The following is a 23,607-nucleotide window of genomic DNA, read 5'->3' as shown; positions in this document are numbered from 1 at the left end:
TGAGAACCCTGGGCAGACAAGTTGCAGCAAAATGCGGCAAACTGTTACAGGTTTCTGATATTACCTGATGGCATTTGTGGTGTTGGGGTTGGTGGGCATTGGAAATAAAAAAAAAAAAAAAAAAAAAAAAAAAAAAAAAAAAAAAGAGGTTGGGTGTGCAATGTTAAAACTAGAGCAGGGCAGTGTGGTCCTGGCTCTGCATCGTCCCATGTATCCATGGTCAGAAACCTAGTTTTGGTTATATGATTCCTTAACACAAGTGTGACTTTCCTTTTTACCTTTGCAAACTTCACTTTACACTATTGTTTGCACACCTACCGGGAGTTTTCCCAGTCTTCTAATTCCTCTCATCTCCCCAGGTCTGATTCTGTCCTGAGCTGCAGGCTGTGCACCTCCCTCCCCCTCCCTCACCACATATCAGCTCTTCCTTAGGTCCTGAGCCTTCTGTGCAACCAGCCCTGAATAATGCACTTGCTATTTTTTTTTTTCTCAGTTGAGGGAGAGGAGCCCCGTTGATTCAGTTACCTTGGATGGGATAGAAAATCTGAAAGAGAAGAAAGGCAGTGTTGTAGCCACAATGTGGCAATGATTGCCCCGCCCACAACGAGGCCATGCTTGCCCCGCCCACAACACAGCCATGATTGCCCCGCCCACAATGCGGCCACGATTGCCCCGCCCTTAGCTCACTGCTGTTTCTCTGTTCATTTCCAGTATTTTTGTGTTGCTTCCCTGCCATCTCCCTCCTCGGGCTCTTCCCACAGATCAACACCTTCTGTACGTACCTTCTGGAACAAATCGACATGCTGCTCTTTGGAGGTTCTGGTGAGTCTTGGTGCCTGCACCTCCTGGGAAGGGTTTCAGGTTTGGACAAAGTCTGGTGGTCCTAGGGACAGAGGATAGGGTCCCACTGGAAGGTTTGCTTTGTCTTGAGGTTCAAACCCACTTTAGCTTGGGTTTCCTGTGGAGTCTGTTTTATAGAGTCAGGAGTGGTCCACTCAGGAAAGGAAGGGGGTGGTTTCTCTTGATTTGGAGTGAGTGAGGCCCTTCAAACAATTATTTAGATGTGTGTGTGTGTGTGTGTGTGTGTGCGCGCGCGCGCACATGCACACATGCATGCACATGTGCATTTAAGTAGGTGCATGTATCATTGTGGGAATGGGTCAGTATGCAGCTGTGCCTGTAGTATTGGGGATGTGTGTTGTGGGAGCACCTATGAGATTTGAAAATCTTACCCCCAAAACACACGAGACCCCAGCACCCCCTGGGTGTAGCACTCAGGGCTGGTCCTTGATGCTATTATTTCATGGATAGTTGGTTACAATCTTTCCTACACTAGCAGTGGCCTGTGTCTTTGGATGGATCCCATAGACAGGCAATGTATACTGAAAGCCACGGCCCTCTCTCCGCTTCCACCTCTGCTGGTTTTGAGAAGGGCTCATCCAGTAAGCGGTGATGGTGTTTGTGTTCCAGCTGTTTCTGGGATCACATCGGCTGTGTACAGCGTGGGCCGGAGTGTCCTGGCAGCAGCCCTGCTCCATGCTTTCTGCTTCAGTGCTGTGAAGGTAAGTGTGTAGACCACCGTGGAGGGCACTGTGGCTTGTGCCAATCAGCGTGTTGTTTTTTTAATCAGTTCTTTTTCGACTGTAAACAGAGAGGGATATTAGCAGCTTGGATGGAGTGGCAGGGCCTAGCTGAATTTGGAGATTCGTCCTCAAAGTCAGTGCCTGGCTCGTCCTATGATGTAAGCCTCACCTGCCTTGTTGTCTATGATGTCCCTGAAATGGCCAGGGATACCAGAAGGACTTCTGCTTGGTGGGGGTGGATACAACTCATGTGTTCCTCTTTTGTCTTAAGTAGCACCCCAAATAGGGTGGGTATTCTAAATAGGAAATGGGATGGAATGGGGCAGCCACACCGGTCCAGATTTTAGACCATAGATGGACCTCAGAGTTCCTCAGGCCAAAAGGAGCAAAGCCTGGGGTGTGGCCAAGGAACCAGAGAAGACAAGGAGACTAGATCAGATGCTGGAAGCCCAGAAAGCTCTGTCAGAAGTGTAACAGTTGCACACATATGGCCCAGTTGTGCATGCACACATAATATAGCCATGTAACTATTGCACACTTATGTCCTTATCATGCATGCGCACACAGTGTGACTGTGTAACTGTTGCACACATAAGGCCCAGTCATTCATGTGCACACAATGTAGCTGTGTAACTGTGGCACACATATGTCCTAATCACACATGTGCACACAGTGTGGCTATGTAACTATGGCACACATATGGCCCAGTCATGCATGCACACACAGTGTGGCTGTGGGTCAGTTGGTGTATTTATAAGGCTCTGAGTAAGTTTGTATCTCTGGTGGAAGAATCGGGCACAGGAGGAAGCAGTCTAGATCCTTCTCGATGCGAGGGAGTCAGTTAACATCGTCCAAATGGAACAAAGTCAAGAATAGAAAGACTGGCTTGTTTGGGAATAGGAGGAAGTGAGAGAAGGAGAAACAGCCTTGAGTCGCTGCCTGCAGGAGCAGAAACAGGATCCAGGGACCGTATAGAAAGTCCTTCTGCAAGCTCACTGCCTTCTCTGGGTTGCGACCAAACGTTTTCCAGCTCTGAGGTTTCCAGTGTTGAGGCAGGCTTCTGACAGGGGGATGGAGGTACTCAGGGAAGTCTGTTTCATTGAGGAAGAACTGGCTCCTGTTGCATAGTACAGAATGAATGAGTGACAAATAGTAACAAAATATTAATGGCCCTGGTTGGTTGGTGTTTTAAATACCTTTTGGTTAAAAAAAAAAAAAACCCATACAGCAATTTGCATTTCTCTCTTCTCATCTGGGAGCGCTGACTTCAAGTGGTCCCACGTCGACTCTCTGCTTTAAGATGTGGTGCCTATTAAATGCTGTGAACTGACTGAATGTGGTTAGTGAATTCACAGGAGGGTCCTGGGAGGAGAGGGAAATACGTCCATCTTCCACAAACACTGAATGTATTGATCAGGGTTTTCTAGAGGAACAAACTGATAGGATGAATCCCTCTGTGTCTCATTCACATGTGTGCGAGTGCACACACACAGACACATACACACGCAAATACATATATGCATATACACATATACATATATACATATACACATACACACATATACATATACACACATGTACATATATACATACATGCACATGCACAAACACACATATCACACATATATGGGATTTATTAGAATGGCTTACAGGCTATGGTCCAGCTAGTCTAACAATGGCTGGCTACTCATGGAAGGTCCAGAAATCCGGTTGTTTTTCAGTCCATGAGTCATCTAGTCTTCAGTACACTCTGGAATCCTAGACAAGTAGGCTTTCATGCCAGTAAAGGAATGGACTCACTAGTGAGAACAAGAACAAGCAGGCAGAGAGCAAGTTTCCTCCTTTGTGTCCTTTATATAGGTTGTCCACAGAATTAACCTGCGGCCCAAATTAAAGGTGGATCTTACCATCTCAAAAGATCCAGATCAAGTTGCTCTTCCCACTTCAAATGATTTAATTAAGGAAAAAATAATCCCTCATGTGTACCCAGCCACTGGGGTTTTAGTTCATCTCAGATGTAGTCAAGTTGATAACCAAGAATAGGGCTCACACTTCACACCCTAGAGCTGGGGCCATGTGGTTTCCTTCTGGCGATTTCTCTACACCGTGGTGCCTGCTCTGTGCTGCTGACATGGATAGTCTGAATAGGTCCTCACGAGCCGTGGCTGCCTGGCCGGGGCCATGTCTCTCTCTACATAGGTCTCAGTATGAGCTTTATTACGTTGATTTATTGTTGTTGCTGTTGCCAATGGAAACCGAGAGATGCAACCCAGCACAGCTGCAAGAAGCCTGGGAAATTCTCACCTTAGGGACCACCGTGCAGCTGATGCCTAGCCCTCAACAATGAGAAAGAAAAGAGTTTCAGGGCATGTCAGAGTGATGTGACGTTACCCAGTTTATTAAGCAGAGAGATGAGACAGTATGCACAGGGGAAACATTTAAAAGGAGAATGACATAGGGAAACTGTAGTGTACTCCTAAAACATAAACGTGGGCTTCTTAAGAGAGAGATTCCCCAGGGGCCTCAGCCAAGGCTAATGTGATTGGAGTCTTGTGAAGTTACCTCGCCCAAAGGACATAATTTATAAGCAGGTGCAAAGAGTGAGCAGAGTTTACAAAGGAAACAAAGTTTCAATTTGTCTTTTGATATGAGCTGGTTTCTTTGTTTCTCCAAGATCTTCCTTTCTAATGGTATGGAGGGTCTTAATTGAGTTTATGGATGAGATGGGGGAGCTGAAGGGGTTAAAGTCAGGCTCTTGAACACTCTGGGCCTGAGTCACCTTGGTTCATGTGACTTTTTTTCTTTTTCCTTCGAGACAGGGTTTCTCTGTATAGCCCTTGCTCTCCTGGAACTCACTCTGTAGACCTGGCTGGCCTTGAACTCAGAAATCTACCTGCCTCTGCCTTTGCCTCCCAAGAGCTGGGATTTTAGCCTCCATGGTTTAGATGTCTTTTGTAAGAAGAGCATTGTCTCTGTGGGCAATGTCCATCTTACCTGTTGTGAAGCTTCTTGACTCCAGTCAGCAGGAACCATAAAGCAGATCCCAGGGTGGGGTGCCTCTCTCTTAAGTGTCCCCTCTGTTTCCTTGCCCTGATATCTGGCCTCGTTATCACTCGGGAGAAGTAGATTGGGGGTGGGGGGGAAGACAAGTTGATTTTGCCCTCTGGAATATTAATTAGGGAAAGAAAATCCGATTCCTCTTTTAATCTCGTATTCTCTTTGGCTCATCCGAGATGGTTGCAAATCATGTAAAACAGACCCCCCCCCCCATGACTTACATATATGACAGTGACACACGGAAGCCACTGGAATATTTGCTCCCTGGAGAAACAGCTCAGCAGTTAATTAGCCAGGATTTCTGTTTGCCTAGGTAAACCTAGATGGCTGTTTTTTTTTTTATTATTATTGTCTTTTACGAAGAAATTCTGCTTTATTGCTGGTGAGAGGACCCAGAGGCTGGAGCACATTTTTATAATTTAATGTTTCCCAAGCGTCATTAACAATGGCTTGCAGGAGGGTTTCTCTCCCTCCCTCTCCCGCTCCCTAGCACTCCCCAGCTGTAGCTCGCACTTCAGCATTTCCCATATTCAGGATTTAAAGTCTAATTGTAGATCTATAATAAACCCATAGTTCTAGAATATGATTTAGTGGGGAGGGAGGGTACCAGTGTGCACCTTACCTGTTCTCCTGGCAACCCCTCAGTAGATTCTAAGGTCTGTGCTGACTTCAGCTCTCCCCCCTACCCCTGTGAAGTAAAAATCATCTTGCTCATTGGAAGGACAATTCCTGGTCAGATAAGACACCTGCCCATCCGTGAAACGTAATCCAGAAGGATTTCCCTAGTTAGTTTCTGCTCATTGCCTTGCATCCCGTCCCTTAATGGGCAGAGATGATTCTAGAATTGCTTTACTCCAAAAATGAAGCCAAAGCCCAGGATGTTGTGGTGGATCGCCCAGGGGTTCATACAAAATTCACAGATTTTTCTTCCCCTTACAATGATTCAGTGAAGCCCACCTCATGAGGATATCGGTGCTATTGGACTTAGGAACTCACAGCCTGAACCTTAACAATCCAGGGTCAACTACCAATCCTCAATAATACAATTAAATGATCAATGTGAGTGTGTTAGAAGAGGAACAAAGGAACCCAAGTCCATCTTTTGGGGGGGGGTCCCCGACATGAGTCAGTGGTCCTGCCCACCCTTGTCTCAGCTCCAAGCCTCTCTTGTAAGGCTTCTGACACACTATAAATTGTTTTCAGGAGGCAAGTTTTTCCTCTGAGTGTTGAGCCTCCTTCTCCAAGCAGGAGATACTCGGGGGAAATTCTAATTTCTTATAGTCCACCCTTCCTATAGCCTGACAGCCAAAGAGGGAGCACAGGTGGGTCTTTAGGCTGCATTCACTACTTCCAGACAGGCATTGCTAGGCTTGGTGCTTTCTGGTTCGCCAGCCAGTAAGCTCCAGGGATCTGCCTGCCTCTGCCTCCTCAGTGTTGGGATTATAGGCATTCAAGGAAACACTTGGCTTGTATACATTCTCTGGGGGATCACACCCAGACAAATGCTAACTGACAGAGCTCCTTTTCCAGTGTATTTTCTAATATGTGCTGGTCATATTTACCCTACTCTACCATCGTCACCAGAACTATCAACTACGCATGCTCACATCGGCTGCGCATGCTCAGTGACTGCCGCCCATGTTCATTTCCTATTGCTGAGTAATGAGCTGCCCCAGAATCGGTGCATGTGTGCGCTGCTGCACCATAGTTTCACAACTTGGGTTCTCTGCTTGACATCTCAGCGGGCTGAAATCATCGTGATGTGACCTCCGGTCTCGGCAGAGGCATGAGGCCCTCCCTGTATGCCAGTAGAATTCAGTTTCATGTTGCTACAGGACTACAGTCCGTCCTTTTTGGCTGCCTGGCCTGTGGGACACATTCTGCCTTTGAGGACACCCTTAGGTACTGGCCATGTGGCTCTTTCCTGAGCCATTGAGGAGGGCACTGGATTCCTCCGAACCACACCTTCAGGCTTTCACTGTGTCTCTTTCTTCTTTAGACTCCCATGGTCCTTTTAAAAGGTTCTTCTAAGGAGGACAAACCTTTCAAACTGCACATTAGTTTAGATCAGTTATTCAGTTGGAGATGCTCATACATCTACAGAATCTTCCTTCTCTGCCCCTGCTGCCCACATTCCCAAGGAGGAAGCTGCTCAGAACCCTCAAACCTCAGGGACCTCCTGTCTGAATGTGTGAGTGTGTGTGTATGCACGAGTGTGTGCTTGAGTGTGTTTGAGTGTGTGTACACAAGTGAGAGTATGGGTGGGTATGTGGGTGACTATGTGTGAGAGTGTGTGTGACTGTGCGTGGAGTTGAGTGTGTGACAGAGTGTGAGTGTGTGTGTGTGTGTATGTGTGAGTGAGTTTGAGTGAGTATGGGGGTGAGTGAGTGTGTGAGTATGTGTGAGTGTATGTGTGAGTATGTGTATGTGTGGCTGAGTGTGTGTGAAAGAGTGTGAGTGAGAGAGTATATATGAGTGTATGGGGGAGTGTGTGGGGTGAGTGAGAGTGTGTGTTTGAGTGTGAGAGTGTGCACACAAGTGAGAGTGTGTGTGTGTAGGTATGTGGGCGAGTATGTATGAATGAAAGTGTGTGTGAGTGTATGTGGGGGGTGAGAGTGTGGGTATGTGTGAGAGTATGTATATGGGTGGGTGAGTGTGTATGAGTGTGAGTGTAAGGGTAAGTTCGTGGGTGTGTGTGAGTGTGTGCATGAGTGTATGACTGTGTGGGTATGCAGGTAAGTGTGTGAGTATATGTGTATGTGACTGAGTGTGTGTGTGCGAGTGTGTGTTTGAGTATGTGTGGGTCAGTGCATTTGCACTGATATAGTTATCCATCTAGGTAGGATTGAATAACTGAGATACACCACCCACCTTATTATATAAACATCCTATTTTTCTTACACATCTACCCCTAAAAGTAAAATATCACTTTGACTCATAAATGTAATGTATTTTCCTCCAAATGAAACACACTGTAAAATAAGTGTTTCCTTGGGCTTAGTGATGGATGGATATCTTGCCACCTTTGTTAACACACCCATTGGTTTGTCTACTGGGCAAATCTTGAATGTCTGATGTGCTTTGAACACAGTGAGAGGAACTGGCACCCCCGCCAGGAATCAGGAGCTGCCCTGGGAAACAGTAGGAACTCAGACCTGTACCCACAACACACTTCAAGGACGTGGCACCCGACCCCGTCTCCGGAGTCTCACTGCATTGGTTTCTCTTTAGATGAGCTTCAGAAAATAAAAAGGAAAAAAAATCAGAAAAGGACTTATGTCAGAGTCCACGAGGTGTGGATCTCAGAAACACCCATTTGATGGGATATGAGAAACTTATTTCTTCAAACAGAGCACATTTAAATCTGATCTGAAAAGCCCAGCGGTGAGACTTGGACCAGTTTATATTCCGTTCATTCGCAGGCTCTTAGCCAGCCTGCCCATAAATTCCATCTTAAGAGCTGCCCCGAGTTTCTCAGGAGACAATGCTGAAACCACCCCTCTTTAGAGTGCTTTTGTGAGAGCTGAAGTGCCCTGCACGCTCTCATCTAAGCCTCCCCCACCCCCGGCCCCCAGCACACGTGAAACGCAGCAGGACTGTCAGGCTATTAGACGGTTTTATTCCTGCCTCATAAAAATATTTCAAAACCTGGGGGAGCTTTATGAAACCGGCTCTCATCAATCCATACTCTCTCCAATTTAGGGGCCCACGAGACACATCACAAGGCAATTACGGGTGCTCGTTTTGAAGCAAACATTTCTGTGGCGGATGCTTCATTATCCGTGAGTGATAGATGGGCTAAAGCCCTCATGTCCTGGGGGTGCAGAGAAGGCTAAGCTGTTAGGAGCACCTGCTGCTCATCCAAGGGACCCTAATTCCATTTCCAGCACACCCACACAGGGTGACTCCCTACATGTAACTCCATCTCTGTGTCCTCTTCTGGCCTAGGCCGTCGTCACTGAACACACCTAGTACACACACACACACACACACACACACACACACACGACCTTTAAAGAATCAAATAAATCCTGACCTCTCTATCTCTCTCTGAAACTGGCATGGATTTGTGAGCCTGTGTGTATTTCTGGCTGTGAGTATAATATATGTAAATTCTTCTTCCTTTCTTATTTTTTTTTTAAGGCAGAGTCTCATGCTGGCCCCAAATTCATGATGGGGCTTCTGCCTGTGCAGGTACCTTGTGCTCTTCCTGCATCCTTATATGACAAGCAACCAGAGGGGCTAAGACCCGCTCAGCTCTGAGACCCCTATGACTCTAGAATGATCTTGCCTGAAGCTGGCAGAACTGGGGGAATGTTGGCTCTCTGCACATGAAGGAACAATTCCTGCCGGTGGCCAAGCAGCCTTCCCGTCCATACTTTCTGAGAAACAAGTGTGCACATGTGTTGCTTGTCACACACCAAGTTAAGCATGTGTGAAGAGAAGAGTGAGCCCCAAGAGTCCTGTAGTCTGCCTTTCCCTATCAGCAGGAACTGGGAATATCTGCAGGGCTTTTCCTAGGGAACTGAGCAGTGTCTGAGATTGGGCCTTAACATGCAAGCTCACACCTGAACTCAGGACACCTAGGTACTGCCCAAAGGGCTGATTAATAATACATACCCAGTGTGAGTCAGCTAATGGCGGCTGGCACCTAGTATCTGGGAACTCAGAGCAGACAGTGACATAATCCCATAGATAAGCATTTCTGGAAAAATGCCACATTTGTGTGGCCTTATGTAAACATAACCTTGAGGTCAGAGGTGAGTCTTCACCAGCCTCTCTGTGCAGACGATGAGGCTTAGGGAAACAGCAGCCCCTCCTAGCAAGGTCCCATCTGATGGCATTCTCACCAGCCCTGCCCCCGTTCCTGCTTGCCCCCAAGAGAACTCTGACACCATCCCCTCTGCCAAGCTGACTTTCTCAAGGGTGTGATTCCCATAGTGTGGATGCACCTGGTAATACCCAGCGTCTACTGCGTGTTTTGTATAAGCTACCGACTGATGTTTTAGCCACAGTTCTTCGGATATGATTCTAACAAACCCACAGTGAGACATCTTATAAGTTCACCCAGGTTTCTCACTTGGCCGTTCCTGGGAGTAACAGGCCCGCAGAGGAGGGTTTAGTTTGCTTGTTGGTTTGTTTGTTTGTTTGGGTGTTGTTCTTTAACAGACAAAATCAGAGTCCAGGCTTCCAACCACCATCTGTACCACTAAAGGGCAGCCATCTCTATTCATATATACCTAAATCAGGCTGTCCTACTGTCACTTCTGTTGCTATGACAAAATACACTGACAAAAAGCTGCTTAGGGAATAAAAGGCTTATCTGGCTGACAAGTCAGGGTATGGTCCATTATGGTGGGGAAGTCAAGGTGGGGACTTAAAGTGTCACAGCCATAGTTGGGAGCAGAAACAATAAACATCCAGGTCTCTGCATGTTACTCAGCTGCTTTCCTCACTCTCACGTGGTCCAACCAGCTTAGGGAATGGTGCTACCTGAGGTGGGCTAATTTCTAGACCAATTAACAAGCAAGATAATTCCCTACAGACATGTTCAGGGTATCGTAGATCGTTCACTAGTAAGACTCTGCCTGGGGGATTCTAGGTTCCGCCGGGTTGATAGTTGAAACTAACCAGCGACACCGTTCCTCCAGCATGTTCCTTCACTCGTGTTGGCAACTGGTGGACCACAGGGCTTCTTTCTGCCAGCTGATCTCACTCAGCGGTCTCTCTGCCCACCAACTCTCCAGCAGCCACCCTTTCCCGAACAACACCCCACGCACTCCATGCTCAGCCATCACAACACCCAATTACCCGGTAGAATGAAAACTCTTAAAGCTTATAGTTACCCGGTCAGGTTTATGTATCAATAAAATCACAATTTAAAAGATGCCAATACAATAATTTCAGAGCCAATTGATAATGATAAAAGCTTTATCCCAATTATTCTAACTTTATGATATAATAACTGTGTCTGGTTTAAGCCACGCTGGTTCACATCCACCTCCATTCTCCTTTCTCCTCCCCTGAGATGCACTCTTAGCTCCGCCTCCTTTTTCTGTGTCCAATCACAGGCTTTTTGCTGCCCTAATGTGATTGGACAGGGAAAATCCTGCAACACACCTCTGTCCTCTGGTCTGAATTCTAAGGTGTATGTGAGGGGTGGGGACCAGTTCCTCGGACTCACTGCAACGTTCCTATTCATGCTTATAAAGTGGTTTTATGGCAGGGCCTTGAGCAAGGTATCGGGAATAGCTGGAGTGAGACCGGATGCCTGCCTTGGATGAGCCTGGCGGAGGGTAGACCCTAGTCAAATAGCTATATATATGGATACATGGCTATATGTCATTTATCTGAGATCACGGTCAGACACGGCCTCTTAGTGAGATCTAGAAACATAGTATAAACAAGACACACGCTGCAGGCAGCGTTGTGGGATTACAGGGCTGAAGAAATCCCTGTTGCTTAGTGTTGTACTAACTTTTCCTGGGGAGATGCCGGCAAATGTCTGTTCACTGCCGATAAGACCAACCACGGATGAAAGGAGCAAGTCTGCCCAAGCCTAGTTTGTGTGAACCAAAGAGTTTATTCAGGTTCCTTACAGGAGAACGGGGGAGCACCATACGGCCACATTATAGCGGATTCCCACCCTGGCACAGATGATGGTTTCTTGATCGAGGCTGCAATCATCCTTCTGTGTCCTGTATTCACACAGCATCTTCTGAGATCACACACAGCTGGGATAGAATTCCATATATCTGGGAGGATAGTATAGGAAGGCGTGGCTGATCTCAGGCGAGGGTCTAATGACCCTCCTCACTCTTTCCTATAAAGGGGCTCTGCCAGGTTCCCCCTTGGTGAGGGTCTCCTGAATCCTTTCAGGCAATCATAACTTCTCTGAGTATAGCGTCAGTGGCTCGTAGGAAAGTAACAGTGTCGGTTCCTAGAGTGCATGCCTCGTGGGCACAAAGCCCCAAGGTTCCAACCTCACACTTCACACTATCGAGTGTGGTGGTGCTTGCCTGGAATCTCAACAGTCAGAGACAGAAGTGGGAGCATCAGAAGTCCATCTCACCATGAGTTCAAGGCCAGCCTGTACCTCAGGAGACCCTGTTTCAAAAACCAAATCCAAACCACAAGGTCAACTATGACAATGACTAATGGCATCGGGGCTGTCGTAATTCCCCAGTGCTGCACATACAGGTGGAGTACTGTGGCCCTTGCTCAGTGCTCACCTTTTGTGGTTTGTAACCGAAGGCTCTAAGTGCAGAGACGCTCTTTAGTGGCCTTCATGAGAAGGCCACTCGGTGATGGAGGCAAGTCACCACACTTCTCAAGCCACCTGCTGTCTCTCTGCAGGAACCATGGAGCACACAGCACATCCCAGCACTGTTCTCAGCCTTCTGCGGCCTCCTGGTCGCCCTGTCCTTCCATCTGAGCCGGCAGAGCAGTGATCCTTCCGTGCTCCTGTGAGTAGCTGTCCTGTATTCCCTGTGTGTTTAAACGCATGTCCATATGTCTGTGAGTATTGAGGTCAGAGGTCAACCTTGGATGTCATCTCTCTGGTGTGGTTCACCATTTTCCTTTGAGACACGAGTCTCAGACTGGCCTGGAGCTTGCTGACCAGCGAGATTCAGGGCTCCACCTCTCTGGCACTGGAATTAAAATTATCACACGATACCACACTCAGGATTTTTACCTGAGTTCTGGAGGTCTCCAGTCCCATGGTTCTTTCTCTCCCACGCTATGGGTGCACTTCCTGCTGCTCACTGAAGTGGACCTGGCCGTATGGTGCTATCTGCCCTTTGATGCTTACTTTAAGCAAGCTGGCTGCATACAGGAGTAGAGAAATGCAGGGCAGACTGAGACTCGAGGGCAAACTTCCAGCCAGATTCTGCCTTTGAGTTCTGTATTTGCAATGAAGGTCCCAGGTAGCCGGGTGCCGCAGCCCTGGGTGGACTTCTTTTGCTGTACTGTAGGAAAAGCCATTGTCACAGTGGCCTCGCAGGATGCACGGAGTTCCCACTGTTGTCTTACTCTAGAGGTCACCCTGTGGAGAGCAGATCCACAGCCTTGAAAGGGGGCTTTGTTTTCCTTTATTTCTTCTTGTGCAGCCAGAGTCTCATATGTATGCCCACCCCCATGCACATATAAGTAATAACAACTGAATGAATTCAAAATTAAAACCTCCTTACGGTCTCCTGAGTGTGTCCTGAACCTTACGGTGATGTTTGTGTCAAGTCCTTAAATGATTGTAATCTCTGAAGTATAGATCTGTGTATGGGGGCTGGAGATCCTCCGAACAATGTCAAAGTGAGTGTCAGATATTGATAACAGCATGTCCTGAAATCTGACTGAATTTATATAACCTTTTAACTTAAGATAATTCTGTGGGAGTTACAGATACCGACGTATTAGGCAATTGGACACCTTAGGGTGAGAGCATAGACAAATAGGGAAACAGAGAGAAAGCTGAGCATGATTTTAGTGTCATGCGTGTGCCTGGATGGCTGCCTTCTGCTGGCAATATTGGTGAGGCTGTAGCTCAGCGGGTTGGAGGAAACAGGGGATCCCCTGATTCTGACACAGTTCCGAGACCCTTAGGGTGCCTGGCCACTTTTGTCAGGATAAAATTTAAGAACTGAAACATGGGTCAGTGAGAGTGCTCGGCTGGGAATTGACTCGGGCAGCCTGAGTGTGATTCACAGAACTCACATAAGGGTTGAAAGGAAGACTGGGTTTCCCTCAGAGTCCCATGTGTGTGCCCACCCCCGCACACACACACACACACACACACACACACACACACGTAATCACAAGCACATGAATTTAAAATTAAAACATCCTCAGCCGGGCGTGGTGGTGCACGCCTTTAATCCCAGCACTCGGGAGGCAGAGGCAGGCGGATTTCTGAGTTCGAGGCCAGCCTGGTCTACAAAGTGAGTGCCAGGACAGCCAGGGCTACACAGAGAAACCCTGTCTCGAAAAACCAAAAAAAAAAAACATCCTCATGATCTCCCGAGGGTGTCCTTGTTTTGCAGTGGGCTTGGTTTTGCTCCTTGTGGTTGTGAGACCTAAGGATCACATGGCCCGAGACACGTAGTCTATGAACAACAACCTGTATTTTTTTTCCATCTTAGGTCCTTCATTCAGTGTAAATTGCTTCCTAAATGTTTACATCAGAACCTGGAAGAGTCGGCTACAGACCCTCTCCCTCAGAGGATGAAGGAGTCAGTGGTAAGACCTCAGCACGGAATGACCTCCTGTCATAGGGGACCTTGCTTGTCTGCAGGGATGAAGTTGCCAGGATACAGTGAGCTAGCTGGGTCTGGAAAGGCAGGAGGAGGTCCCTGAGTCCAATCCAGACTTACCTCCCAGGACACCTGAGCTGTCTGTCCTGGCCCAGTCTGTAGATTATTTCCAAGATAGATGCTGTCCTGCAGACCAGCTGGTCAGTGGTGGCAGTCTGCTTGGGTTTCATCAGGAGGTACATTCACCAATTCTGTCCATCCCTGGTACCAAACAGTAGATAAGGTCTGTCTAAATAAAGTCTCATTTCAGAAACACACAGTAGGACGACTTTCCTGACATCTACTGCACAGTTCTTCTGCTAGCTCAGGCACACTGAGCTCAGAGCACACTTTCCTGGGTGCTTGGATTCAAGCTTGGTATCAGCACAGTCCCCTTGCTACATGTCCCTGGGCTTTGAACTTTGTAGCGTCAGTAGTTGCAGAGAAGAGCAACTATCTTGGCCAGAATGGACAGAGGATACAAAAGAAGGAAGAGAGTAGCCTTTCTGTTTCCTGTGCATCAGGAAAATGGCTCTGAGGACTTGCAGGTGTACTTAAAGCAGGTGTGGCCTCTTCAGTATTGACTACCATTAACATTCTGTAAAATGCTAGCTGCTGGCTATGTCAGCCTATTGATGCTGCTATTCTGAGGGTGGAAGCCACGGTTCATGCTCTTCTGTCTGTTTTATGAAGGACAGACAAAAGCAAAAAGCAGATGCACTCAGTGGTCCCTTGATGCTAATTACTTGCAGCCAGGACTGTGTCTTATTTATCCTTGCCTCCACAGAGAGGGGCCGGGACACACAGCAAGTGTTCAGTACATCCTGTTGAATTTAGGTGATGTAATTGTTGTGTACCATTTCAAGAGAGTGTCAGGGAGTTGCAGCCCACAGGATTTCAGGTTCAGGCCTATGTGCTAAAGCTAACACGGTTTGACTTTTAGCTTTTTGAGGGCTCATTTGTTTGATAATTGATGCAGAAGGGTCCAGCCTACAGTGTGCAGCACCTTTCACCGGACAAGTAGGCCTGGTCTATAGAAGCTAGCTAGCTAAGCATGAGCCTACCGAGACCTGCTCAGCTTAGGTCCCATAGGTAGTGACATGAAGGGACTGAAGAAAGGAGACACAGGCATACATACAACGAAGCTGGCATCAGGTGGCTCTGTAATGCCACTACTGCAACCGGGAAGCTCACTGTGTAGTTTTGTACAGCATGTCAGGCTAGGGAGCTAGTCTCAGCAGGGGAGAAGTCTCAGTCTGTAAGCCTCCGGATACAGGAAGCCACAGTTGCTAATATCTTCACACACTGATCAATCATTCCTAAACACTGATACTCGAGGCTTCTGAGGAAAGCGTTGGCCGTTCCTCTTGATCCTGGACCCAAATGGGTAATGGCTTTTATAATTTTCTATGGGTCAGTTGGCCTTGGGGTCATTGACATGGCTGTGCACATGTCAAAATACACATTCTCTCAACTGTTTATCTGCTCTGAGCTTCCCCCATTCCCTACATGAGCCAATACATAGTGTTCCTTGATGGCTTCTGCTTTGAGTCTCTGCTTTGACTTCCCTCAAGGATAGACAGTGAGCTGGAAGTGTAAGCAGATACCCCCACCCCCACCATCACCCCTGCCCCCATCCCCATCTCAAAGTTGCTTTGGTTCAAGTGTTGAACACAGTGACAAAAAGGAAATTGGGGCGGTGTCTGAGGATGCTTGAGTGTGCAGCGGCGGCGGTGGGTGGGGTAAGGACATCTCAGTGTGAGGCCAGGAGGGTAGCCCAGGAGCTGAAAGACAGAGAAGACACTGCTGGAGTGTGAAGCTGAGCACTCAAACTGAAGGAGGACATTGGCCTTTCAAGCAGCGTGTGTAGCTTACCTGCGAATGTTGGACAAGGGGCCTCAGACAAGACTTATTCCCCAACCACCATAGATTTCTGAGCGAATATAACTCTCCTAATTCCTCCTGGATGTCATGGCTAATGGAGATCTGTCACCACTATTTCATTTATTCTAGTAAAAATCGACCTAGCAAGCACAGGGCGATATATATGATGATAAACTTGCCCGACAGACCCTGAGAGCATGGCTTTAGTGTGGTCAGAGGATAGGAATTAGTTTAGTCAGATGATACGAGTTACCTGTCGCTTTCTTTGCTCTTCGTGGTCTTTTAAGAAAATCGTGTATACATTTATTATCTGGCAGAGGAGAGTGGGCAGGTAGGCCACAGTGTGCCCATGGAGGTCAGAGGCCAACTCGGTGGAGTCGGCTATAGCCACCTTTACATGGATTCGAGGGACTGAGTCCGGGTCATCAGGTTTACCTGAAGACACCTCTTCCCACTGAATTCTCACGGCCCCACCCCCCACCCCCTTTCATGCTCTCATATAAGCTTTGTCCATTGGAAAATCATGACGTGTTAGGTGATATAGTGGGTTGTCTGTGCTTATCTCTCTGAGGAGTCCCTGTCTAACCATAATATTTCCATGGGATTATGAGATCTGCTCTCATAGGCTAGTTTACCCAACCAACTTTTGCTCCAAGTTAAAAAAAAAATGGAAACAAAAAACCTGCCTTCTGTCTCTGATTGTGTCTCTCCCTGTCCCTCTGTTCCTTTTTGCTTTGTCTGCCTCTCTTCAAACTTTGGTTTGTATGAGAATCTCCAGGACCTTCATTAGATAGTGGTTTTTGCTTGACTCATTTGGCCAGCTCTGGGTCCTGGGCATAGACATTTTAACCAGAACATCCTACCTTTTCCAAGACTGTCCATTGAGATGCGCTGCTGGAGAAAGGAGAGGCCAGTGGGCTGGTGGGTTTCTGTAGGAGCAAGATGGGATGGGTCGTGCACACAGACCTCACCCTCAAAACTTACCCTGTAAGTAATGGAGATTAGACTTGGTCCTTAAGATTTGTGATGTCCTCCGTCCCCGTGCCTTGTGCACACGGCCCTCTCCATGTTCATTCTCAATGGTCAAGTTTACAGTTACTTACGTTGTATTCAGTTAGTATGGACCAACGCGTCGTTTTTCAAAAACCTCTCATCACTGTGAATAAAATTCAGACAACTTCCAAACTGTTCGCTACAGTATCTAGATTTTTCAGATTCCCTCTCTGGCTGTCTTTAGGCTGTGCCGTGTTGCAATAGCTCCTTATGCTTCTTTCATGGGAGAGGCGTGAAGTCCTGCCAAAAAATGCCTCAGTACAGCTGGGGAGGTGGCTCAGTTAGTGAGGTGCAAGTCTGAGTTTGATCCCTAGAACCCACATGTAGAAACTGGATGTGAGATGTGTGTACTTGTAATTGCAGCCCCATGCACACTCTGGGGAGATGGAGATAGGCTGGTCCCTGGGGCTTGCTAGACAGCCAGGGTAACTTACTTGGTAATTTCCAAGTCAGTAAATGACGATGTGTCCAAAAAAAACCCCCAAAAACCCAGAATGGGTGGCTGAGGAGGAATGATTCCTGAGGCTGACATCTAGCTTCTGCCTACACACACACACACACACACACATGCACATGCACAGAGACACACATATAAACATACAGACACATATACATATAAACACATATGCAAAGCTAGAGCCCAGCCCAGCTCACAACAGTGGGAAAAAAGGATGTGACCATGGGCTGAAGGTGCACAGATGTGACAGGGAGGTGAAAGGAGGAGGCCTGTCAAGATGGATGTAAATGAAGCCCCCTTTACAAGGGGTGGGTAGTTGTGGGAGGGAAGACGGAGGTTTACAAACTGCCGAACATTTCACAATATTTTTTTATGCTTGATGCAGTTTAAAACATTCCCAACGGAATCAAATTCACAGCTTCGGTAAATGATCTCAAGGTCTATTTAGAAAAACAGCAGCTCGTAGTTTAAGGAAGACTTGAAAGAGAGAGACAAGAAAAGTGAGATTATTGCTTTGAGGTTTAAGACTCTATATAAAAAAAGGCTGAATCATGAGAAAAGAGAAAGAAAGAAAGAAAGAAAGAAAGAAAGAAAGAAAGAAAGAAAGAAAGAAAAAAGAAAGAAAGAAAGGAAGGAAGGAAGGAAGGAAGGAAGGAAGGAAGGAAGGAAGAAAACCTTTGTGCCCAGATTGTTGAGCTATGCAGAATAAACAAATGTAAATCTGGGGCATGACAGTGTTGCTTCACAATCTCTAACTCAAGAAGAAAGAAAGAAAAGAAAGAAAGAAAGAAAGAAAGAAAGAAAGAAAGAAAGAAAGGAAGAAAGACCTTCCAAGATCAGGGTGAGATTATCAGCTCTAAGGAAGGCAGGAAGGACTCATCGGTCATGAGAATACACCGTGTGAAAATTGAGTGTCACAATCAAGAGTCGATTATCCAGTGTGCGGCACCCAGCAGTGGGAGGGAGAAGGAGTTTTATGTGCTAATCCTTCAACAGACACCAGGCTGTGTCATAAAGGGATTAGAGAGTTTCGGGAAAACAGGAGAGTGGGTTGGCAAAGAGGAGGAAGTCCACCCTGCACTGGGGCAGATAAGCTATCCAAACTGACTTGCCAATTAAAAGCAAAACAGTCTGAATCAAATGAGCCGCCACTGTTATAAACAATAGATGACTAAGGATGAATGTGGACAGCTAAGGGGTTGGAGTAAACAGAGTCGGCAACTCTTTGTTCAAGGGCGTGTGGGGGAATTTAGCCTAGGTCTTCATCTCTTAGACAGTGGAAACAGTTCTGGGGCAATGAGGTAAGGTGTCCAGTGAAAGGCCACCCGCCGTGAGCCAGGACACTAAGGTCCACCCTGTTGGGGTGAGAATGAAGGCAAAGAGGTCAGCGTACTTGTCCTGGCTGCCCCAAAGTGACAGGAACACCCACCCTGTTGATCTTAGCTGCAATAGAAATCCTGATTCGTGTGAATCTGCAGAATGTTTGTGAAGGCAGTGTTTGTGAGCTGTGTCACAGCTTTATGGGGTGACCTTGGCAAAGGAGAGGCACCTCAGCTGTAAAGAGCAGTTGCTGTTCTTCCAGAGGAGCCTAAGCCTGGTTCCCTGGGCCACATCTGGTGACTCCAGCCTGATTGTAACTTCAGCTCCAGAGGACCCAGCGCCCTCTTCTGGCCTCTGTGGGAACCTGCGTGTAAGCAGCACGTTCACAGAGATGCACATAAATAAAAATTTAGAAATAAATCTTAAAACTTGAGCATTTACAATAACAAAATAAAATGGACCACTGTGTCCCACCGTACTTAAAAGTCAACCCCAGTGAATTGTAAACTCAGAGATGGGAGAAAGGAACCTGAAGGCCCCTGACTCACCTTTTCTACCAGGCTTTGTGATGTCACTGCTTAGGAAAGGAGAGTTTCAAACACCACATACACATACACACACATATACACACACATACACATATATACACACATACACACATACATATACACATACACACATACATATATATGCATATANACANACACACACATACATACACACACATACACACATACATATATACATGCATACACATACACACACACTAGAATTCATCACTGCTTCATAAATTAGGAAATTGTGGCTTTTGGTTTACTGTTTTAAATTAGAAAGGAGGGGTATAAGAAAAACAAGACACAGAATAGGGAGGGTAATTATTTGCAGAGAAGAGCTCTTGACTGCACAGCCAGTCCTATAGTTAAAACTAAACCATCCTGTCTCAAAAAAAAAAAAACAAAAACCAAAACCAAATATATATATCAAACAAACAAACTAAACCATCCTTCAGAGACACACACCCAGAATGCAGCAGGGTTATCATAATTTTAGAAAGCAGTTTAGAATTTTCTTTAAAAAGCTAAGCCCCAATGTTCCTTATAACCCAGATATTTACACAAGAAAAGAGAACACACGTGTCTAGAGATACATCATGAGTATTCACAGCAGTTTTATATAGAACAGTCACAACTGGGAGCACATTCCAATGCATGTTCACCGTGTGAATAAACACACTGTGGCATACCATGCAAAAGAATCCCGTTCAGCAACAAAGAGGAATAAGTCTGGTAGACAATAACCTGGAACAAATACCAGAAGAATTATACTGTGTGTGGTGGCTTAATAAAAATGGCCCCGGGGCTGGAGAGATGGCTCAGTGGTTAAGAGCACTGACTGCTCTTCCAGAGGTCCTGAGGTCAATTCCCAGCAACCACACAGTGGCTCACAACCATCTGTATCCGATGCCCTCTTCTGGTGTGTCTGAAGACAGCTGCAGTATACTCATAAATATAAAATAAAGAAGTAATTCTTAAAACATAAATAAAAATGGCTCCATAGCTTTATATATTTGAAGACTTGGTCCCCAGTTGATGAGCTGTTTGGAAAAGATTAGGAGGTATGGCATCGCTGGAGGGTGTGTATCACTTCAGGTAGGCACTGAGATTTTAAAAGGCCATACTTCTTGCTGTCTGCTGCCTGTGTATTAGGATATAAATCCCTTAGCTACTGCTCCAGCACCATGCCTGTCTGCTTCCCAACACGAGTTCCATGGACTAGCTCTTTAAAACTGCTAGCCAACATCCTCTTTATAAAAGTTGTCTGGGCCATGGTGTCTCTTCACAGCAACAGAAGTGACTAAGACTGAACCAAAAGAAGCCAGACTGAAAAGTAAAAGAGCCTACTATGTGATTTTTAATGTTTATATAAAAGCACCTACTATGTGATTTTATGTATATAGCATTATGAAAATCAGGTCAGAGTATAAACACGGAGCAGATCAGTGTGAAGAGAGGGATAGAGTAGGCAAAACCGGAAAGGAAACCCCAGAACCAATAAATATGCATTTACATTTTAATCATTAAATTATCAATCAGTGGTGACAGTCTTCCAGAGGTAGGTGTGTGTCAAAACTCATCATCCTGCAACTGGAGAGGTAGATTAATGGTTAAGAGCAGTGGCTGCTCTAGCAGAGAAGCTAAGTTAAATTCCCCAGCTCCCACGTGGCTGCTTACAGCTGTCCATAACTCCAGGTCCAGAGGACCTTGGTTGTCTTCTGGCCTGCACAGGCACCAGGTATAAAAATAAATAAATCTTAAAATCCCATCAGGCTTTGCATTTTAAATACATCAATTATACCTCAGCAGTGCTGTGTAAAACTTGGAACACGGAAAGGAAATGGGTGGAGAGAGCAGTTTGCAAGCTGAGAAAGTCCGTGGGGTGATTTGTGTTTTGTAGAAGGCGCACTCACATCTGGAGAACCATGCGCGGCGCCAGGCTGGGCTGAGGCTCAGTGGGTAGAGTACCTGCCTAGCACACACAAAGCCCCGAGTCCATCCCTGGTGCTATGTAAACCAGGTATGGTGGTGTGTATGTCTGTGATCTCAGAATGTGTAAGGCAAAGAGGGGTTCAAAATCATCCTCAACCACGACGCAAGTTCAAATCCAGCCTGGAATAGGAGAGCCTGCCTCTAATTAAGTAATCGGTTAGTTAAAAGTATTGCTCTAACATGCTATCCAGCTTGTTAACGGAATTGAAGTAATTTTCACTCACGTTTGCCCTCCAAGAGTAGGAGAATGCCAGCTCTCCAGAATTATCTGCCCCACACTCCAGCTGATAGCCTGTTTACCTGTTTACCCTTCAAACAGGAAAATTGGTCGATTAAATATGACACAGTTTTAAATCACATTACTTGGTTAAAGCATTAGTCTTCCCTGTGGACAACTATTTAGTGATTTTGAATGGCGTAAACTCATGCCAGAGAAAAGCAGGAATAAGTCAACCATCTTTACAGCCAGAAAATGCTATAATGGCAGACTTGCCCTCTGGGAGGGCTGGTGCTTTGCAAGTGTGAGGAATGAGAACAGGGCCTAGACAGATTCCTCTAGGCTTCCAAATCCGATTTCACTTGCTAGAGACAACGCTAAGATAAGTCAGATCTCAAATCATTGTTTTTTTCCTAGCTAGCTTTAACTGTCAGCCTGGCATAGCCCAGAAGGGAGAAGGGAGAAAGGGAGTGTAGATTGAGGTCTTACCTAGATCAGATTGGCCTATGAGGCCATTTTTGGGGATTGCCTTGTTAATCAGCATAGGAAGGCTTGGCCCACTGTGGGCAGCAACATTCCCTAGGCAGGTGGGCTGGGACTGTACAAGAAAGCTAGCTAAGCATAAGCATGTAAGGGAGCTAGCAACAATGTTTCTCCAAGGTTTCTGCTTAACAGCATTGCTTCAGTTCCGTCTTAACTTCCCTCAGTGGTGTGAGGGCAAGTTGCCCTAATCTAGGCTGCTTTCACTTTGATCATAGTGAAAGAATTGGGTAGTGCATTATCCCTTTAATTCCTCCCATGCTCGCAGTACTCTGACTTACAAGAGAAAGTTCAGAACAGGTACATTGGGTGTGTGACAGGAGAAGGTGTGGGGAACATGGTCTTCCTGAACCACCCACTTTTCCACACCCATGGTCACACCCACCACACAGGGTTGGTGTTTGTATTCTCTTTATTGTTTCCACTGTCTGTCCAGCTTTACATGTTAACACAGGCATCCTGCTAGCAGCATGACAGGGAAGAGACAACACATTATTTCCATTTTAAAATCAATGAAAGAAAGCCAGGCGGGTGACACCTACAGTCCCAAACTGTATACTGACTGAAGTAGCTGGGAAGCCGTAGTTGGCTGTTTGGTTTTGTTTGTCTGTTTGTTTATGGATCTGATGGTTGCATGGAAGTGTACAGCGTGGTCCAAAATATAATGTGTGCAAGGCTTCTGTCTGGTATCTCCAGTTTGTATGTTGACCTCCAAGGCCACCCGGGACCTCAAAGAGACTATTAGCATCAGCCCTGCTTTGTGAGACTCTGTGAGTTGGGGGGCTTTGGGAGGTCTGTGGGGACTCTGTATCCCATCTGAGTTTGTGGGAAGGAACCTTAGGCCTCTTATGTGTAGACATGTTTGTTCTCTCCATGGTAGAGCATATATGTTAATCTACTAGCACCATACCTGCCTCCCTCTCCCTTAGACATCCCCAGTGGGATCCAGTGACTAAGCTAGTGGATGGTGCCATTGGGGTGTTCCGGGGCACATGGGTCTGACATACAGAAGAGCAGTGTGGAGTGTTAGCATCCTGCCGCTGACTCACCTGGCAAGCGCCTCTGAGGAAGCCACGCAGAGCTGACCTCACAGCCAATCTTCTCTTTCTAGAAGGATGTCCTGAGATCAGACCTGGTCATCTGCTCAGCCGCTGCTGTGCTCTCCTTTGCAGTCAGTGCCAGTACTGTCTTCCTGTCCTTACGGGTAGGTGGCCCCAAAGCTCTGCTCTCCCTTGCTGTTCTCTTGATGGGGGCTAGGCATGGAATGAGGGTACAGAGGGCAGAGGAGCCAAGGGAGAGGGTCAAAGAACACACACACAAAGAACTATGTCCACGAGGAGACTCGGGTAACCTCTTTGTGTGTCATCTCCTGTCCCTCGGGGAGTCGGTTTTTTTTTCTCTAAGAGTGATAGGACAATTTGTAATCGCGGACAGTTGTCATTGTGACAGGCTGGGAACAGACACCAGACCTCCATCAGTAGAGAGAGAGGTCACTGTATCTGGGCTGAGCCACAGTGACACAAAGACCATTTGGAGATACACACACACACACACACACACATATATATATATATATACACACACACACACATATATACATATATATGTGTATGTGTGTGTGTGTATATATATGTATATATATATGTATATATATATATATATA

General features: G+C 46.5%; 1 protein-coding gene across 1 annotated transcript in view; it reads left to right on the top strand.

Annotated features, from left to right (window-relative positions):
• Positions 1–23,607, top strand: part of Pcnx2 (pecanex 2) — a 145,949-nt gene that overhangs the window by 46,987 nt on the left and 75,355 nt on the right. The window contains exons 14-18 of the mRNA XM_021170316.1: positions 712–822; positions 1,471–1,562; positions 11,997–12,106; positions 13,778–13,874; positions 23,056–23,148. Of these exons, the coding sequence (XP_021025975.1) occupies positions 712–822; positions 1,471–1,562; positions 11,997–12,106; positions 13,778–13,874; positions 23,056–23,148 (503 nt within the window). The remainder of the gene's footprint in view (positions 1–711; positions 823–1,470; positions 1,563–11,996; positions 12,107–13,777; positions 13,875–23,055; positions 23,149–23,607) is intronic.

The sequence above is a fragment of the Mus caroli genome, chromosome 8 (assembly GCF_900094665.2).
Source record: "Mus caroli chromosome 8, CAROLI_EIJ_v1.1, whole genome shotgun sequence".
In the NCBI taxonomy this organism is placed as follows: domain Eukaryota; kingdom Metazoa; phylum Chordata; class Mammalia; order Rodentia; family Muridae; genus Mus; species Mus caroli.
The sequence above is the reverse complement of the archived record's forward strand: the minus strand, read 5'-3'. Positions and strand labels throughout refer to the sequence as shown.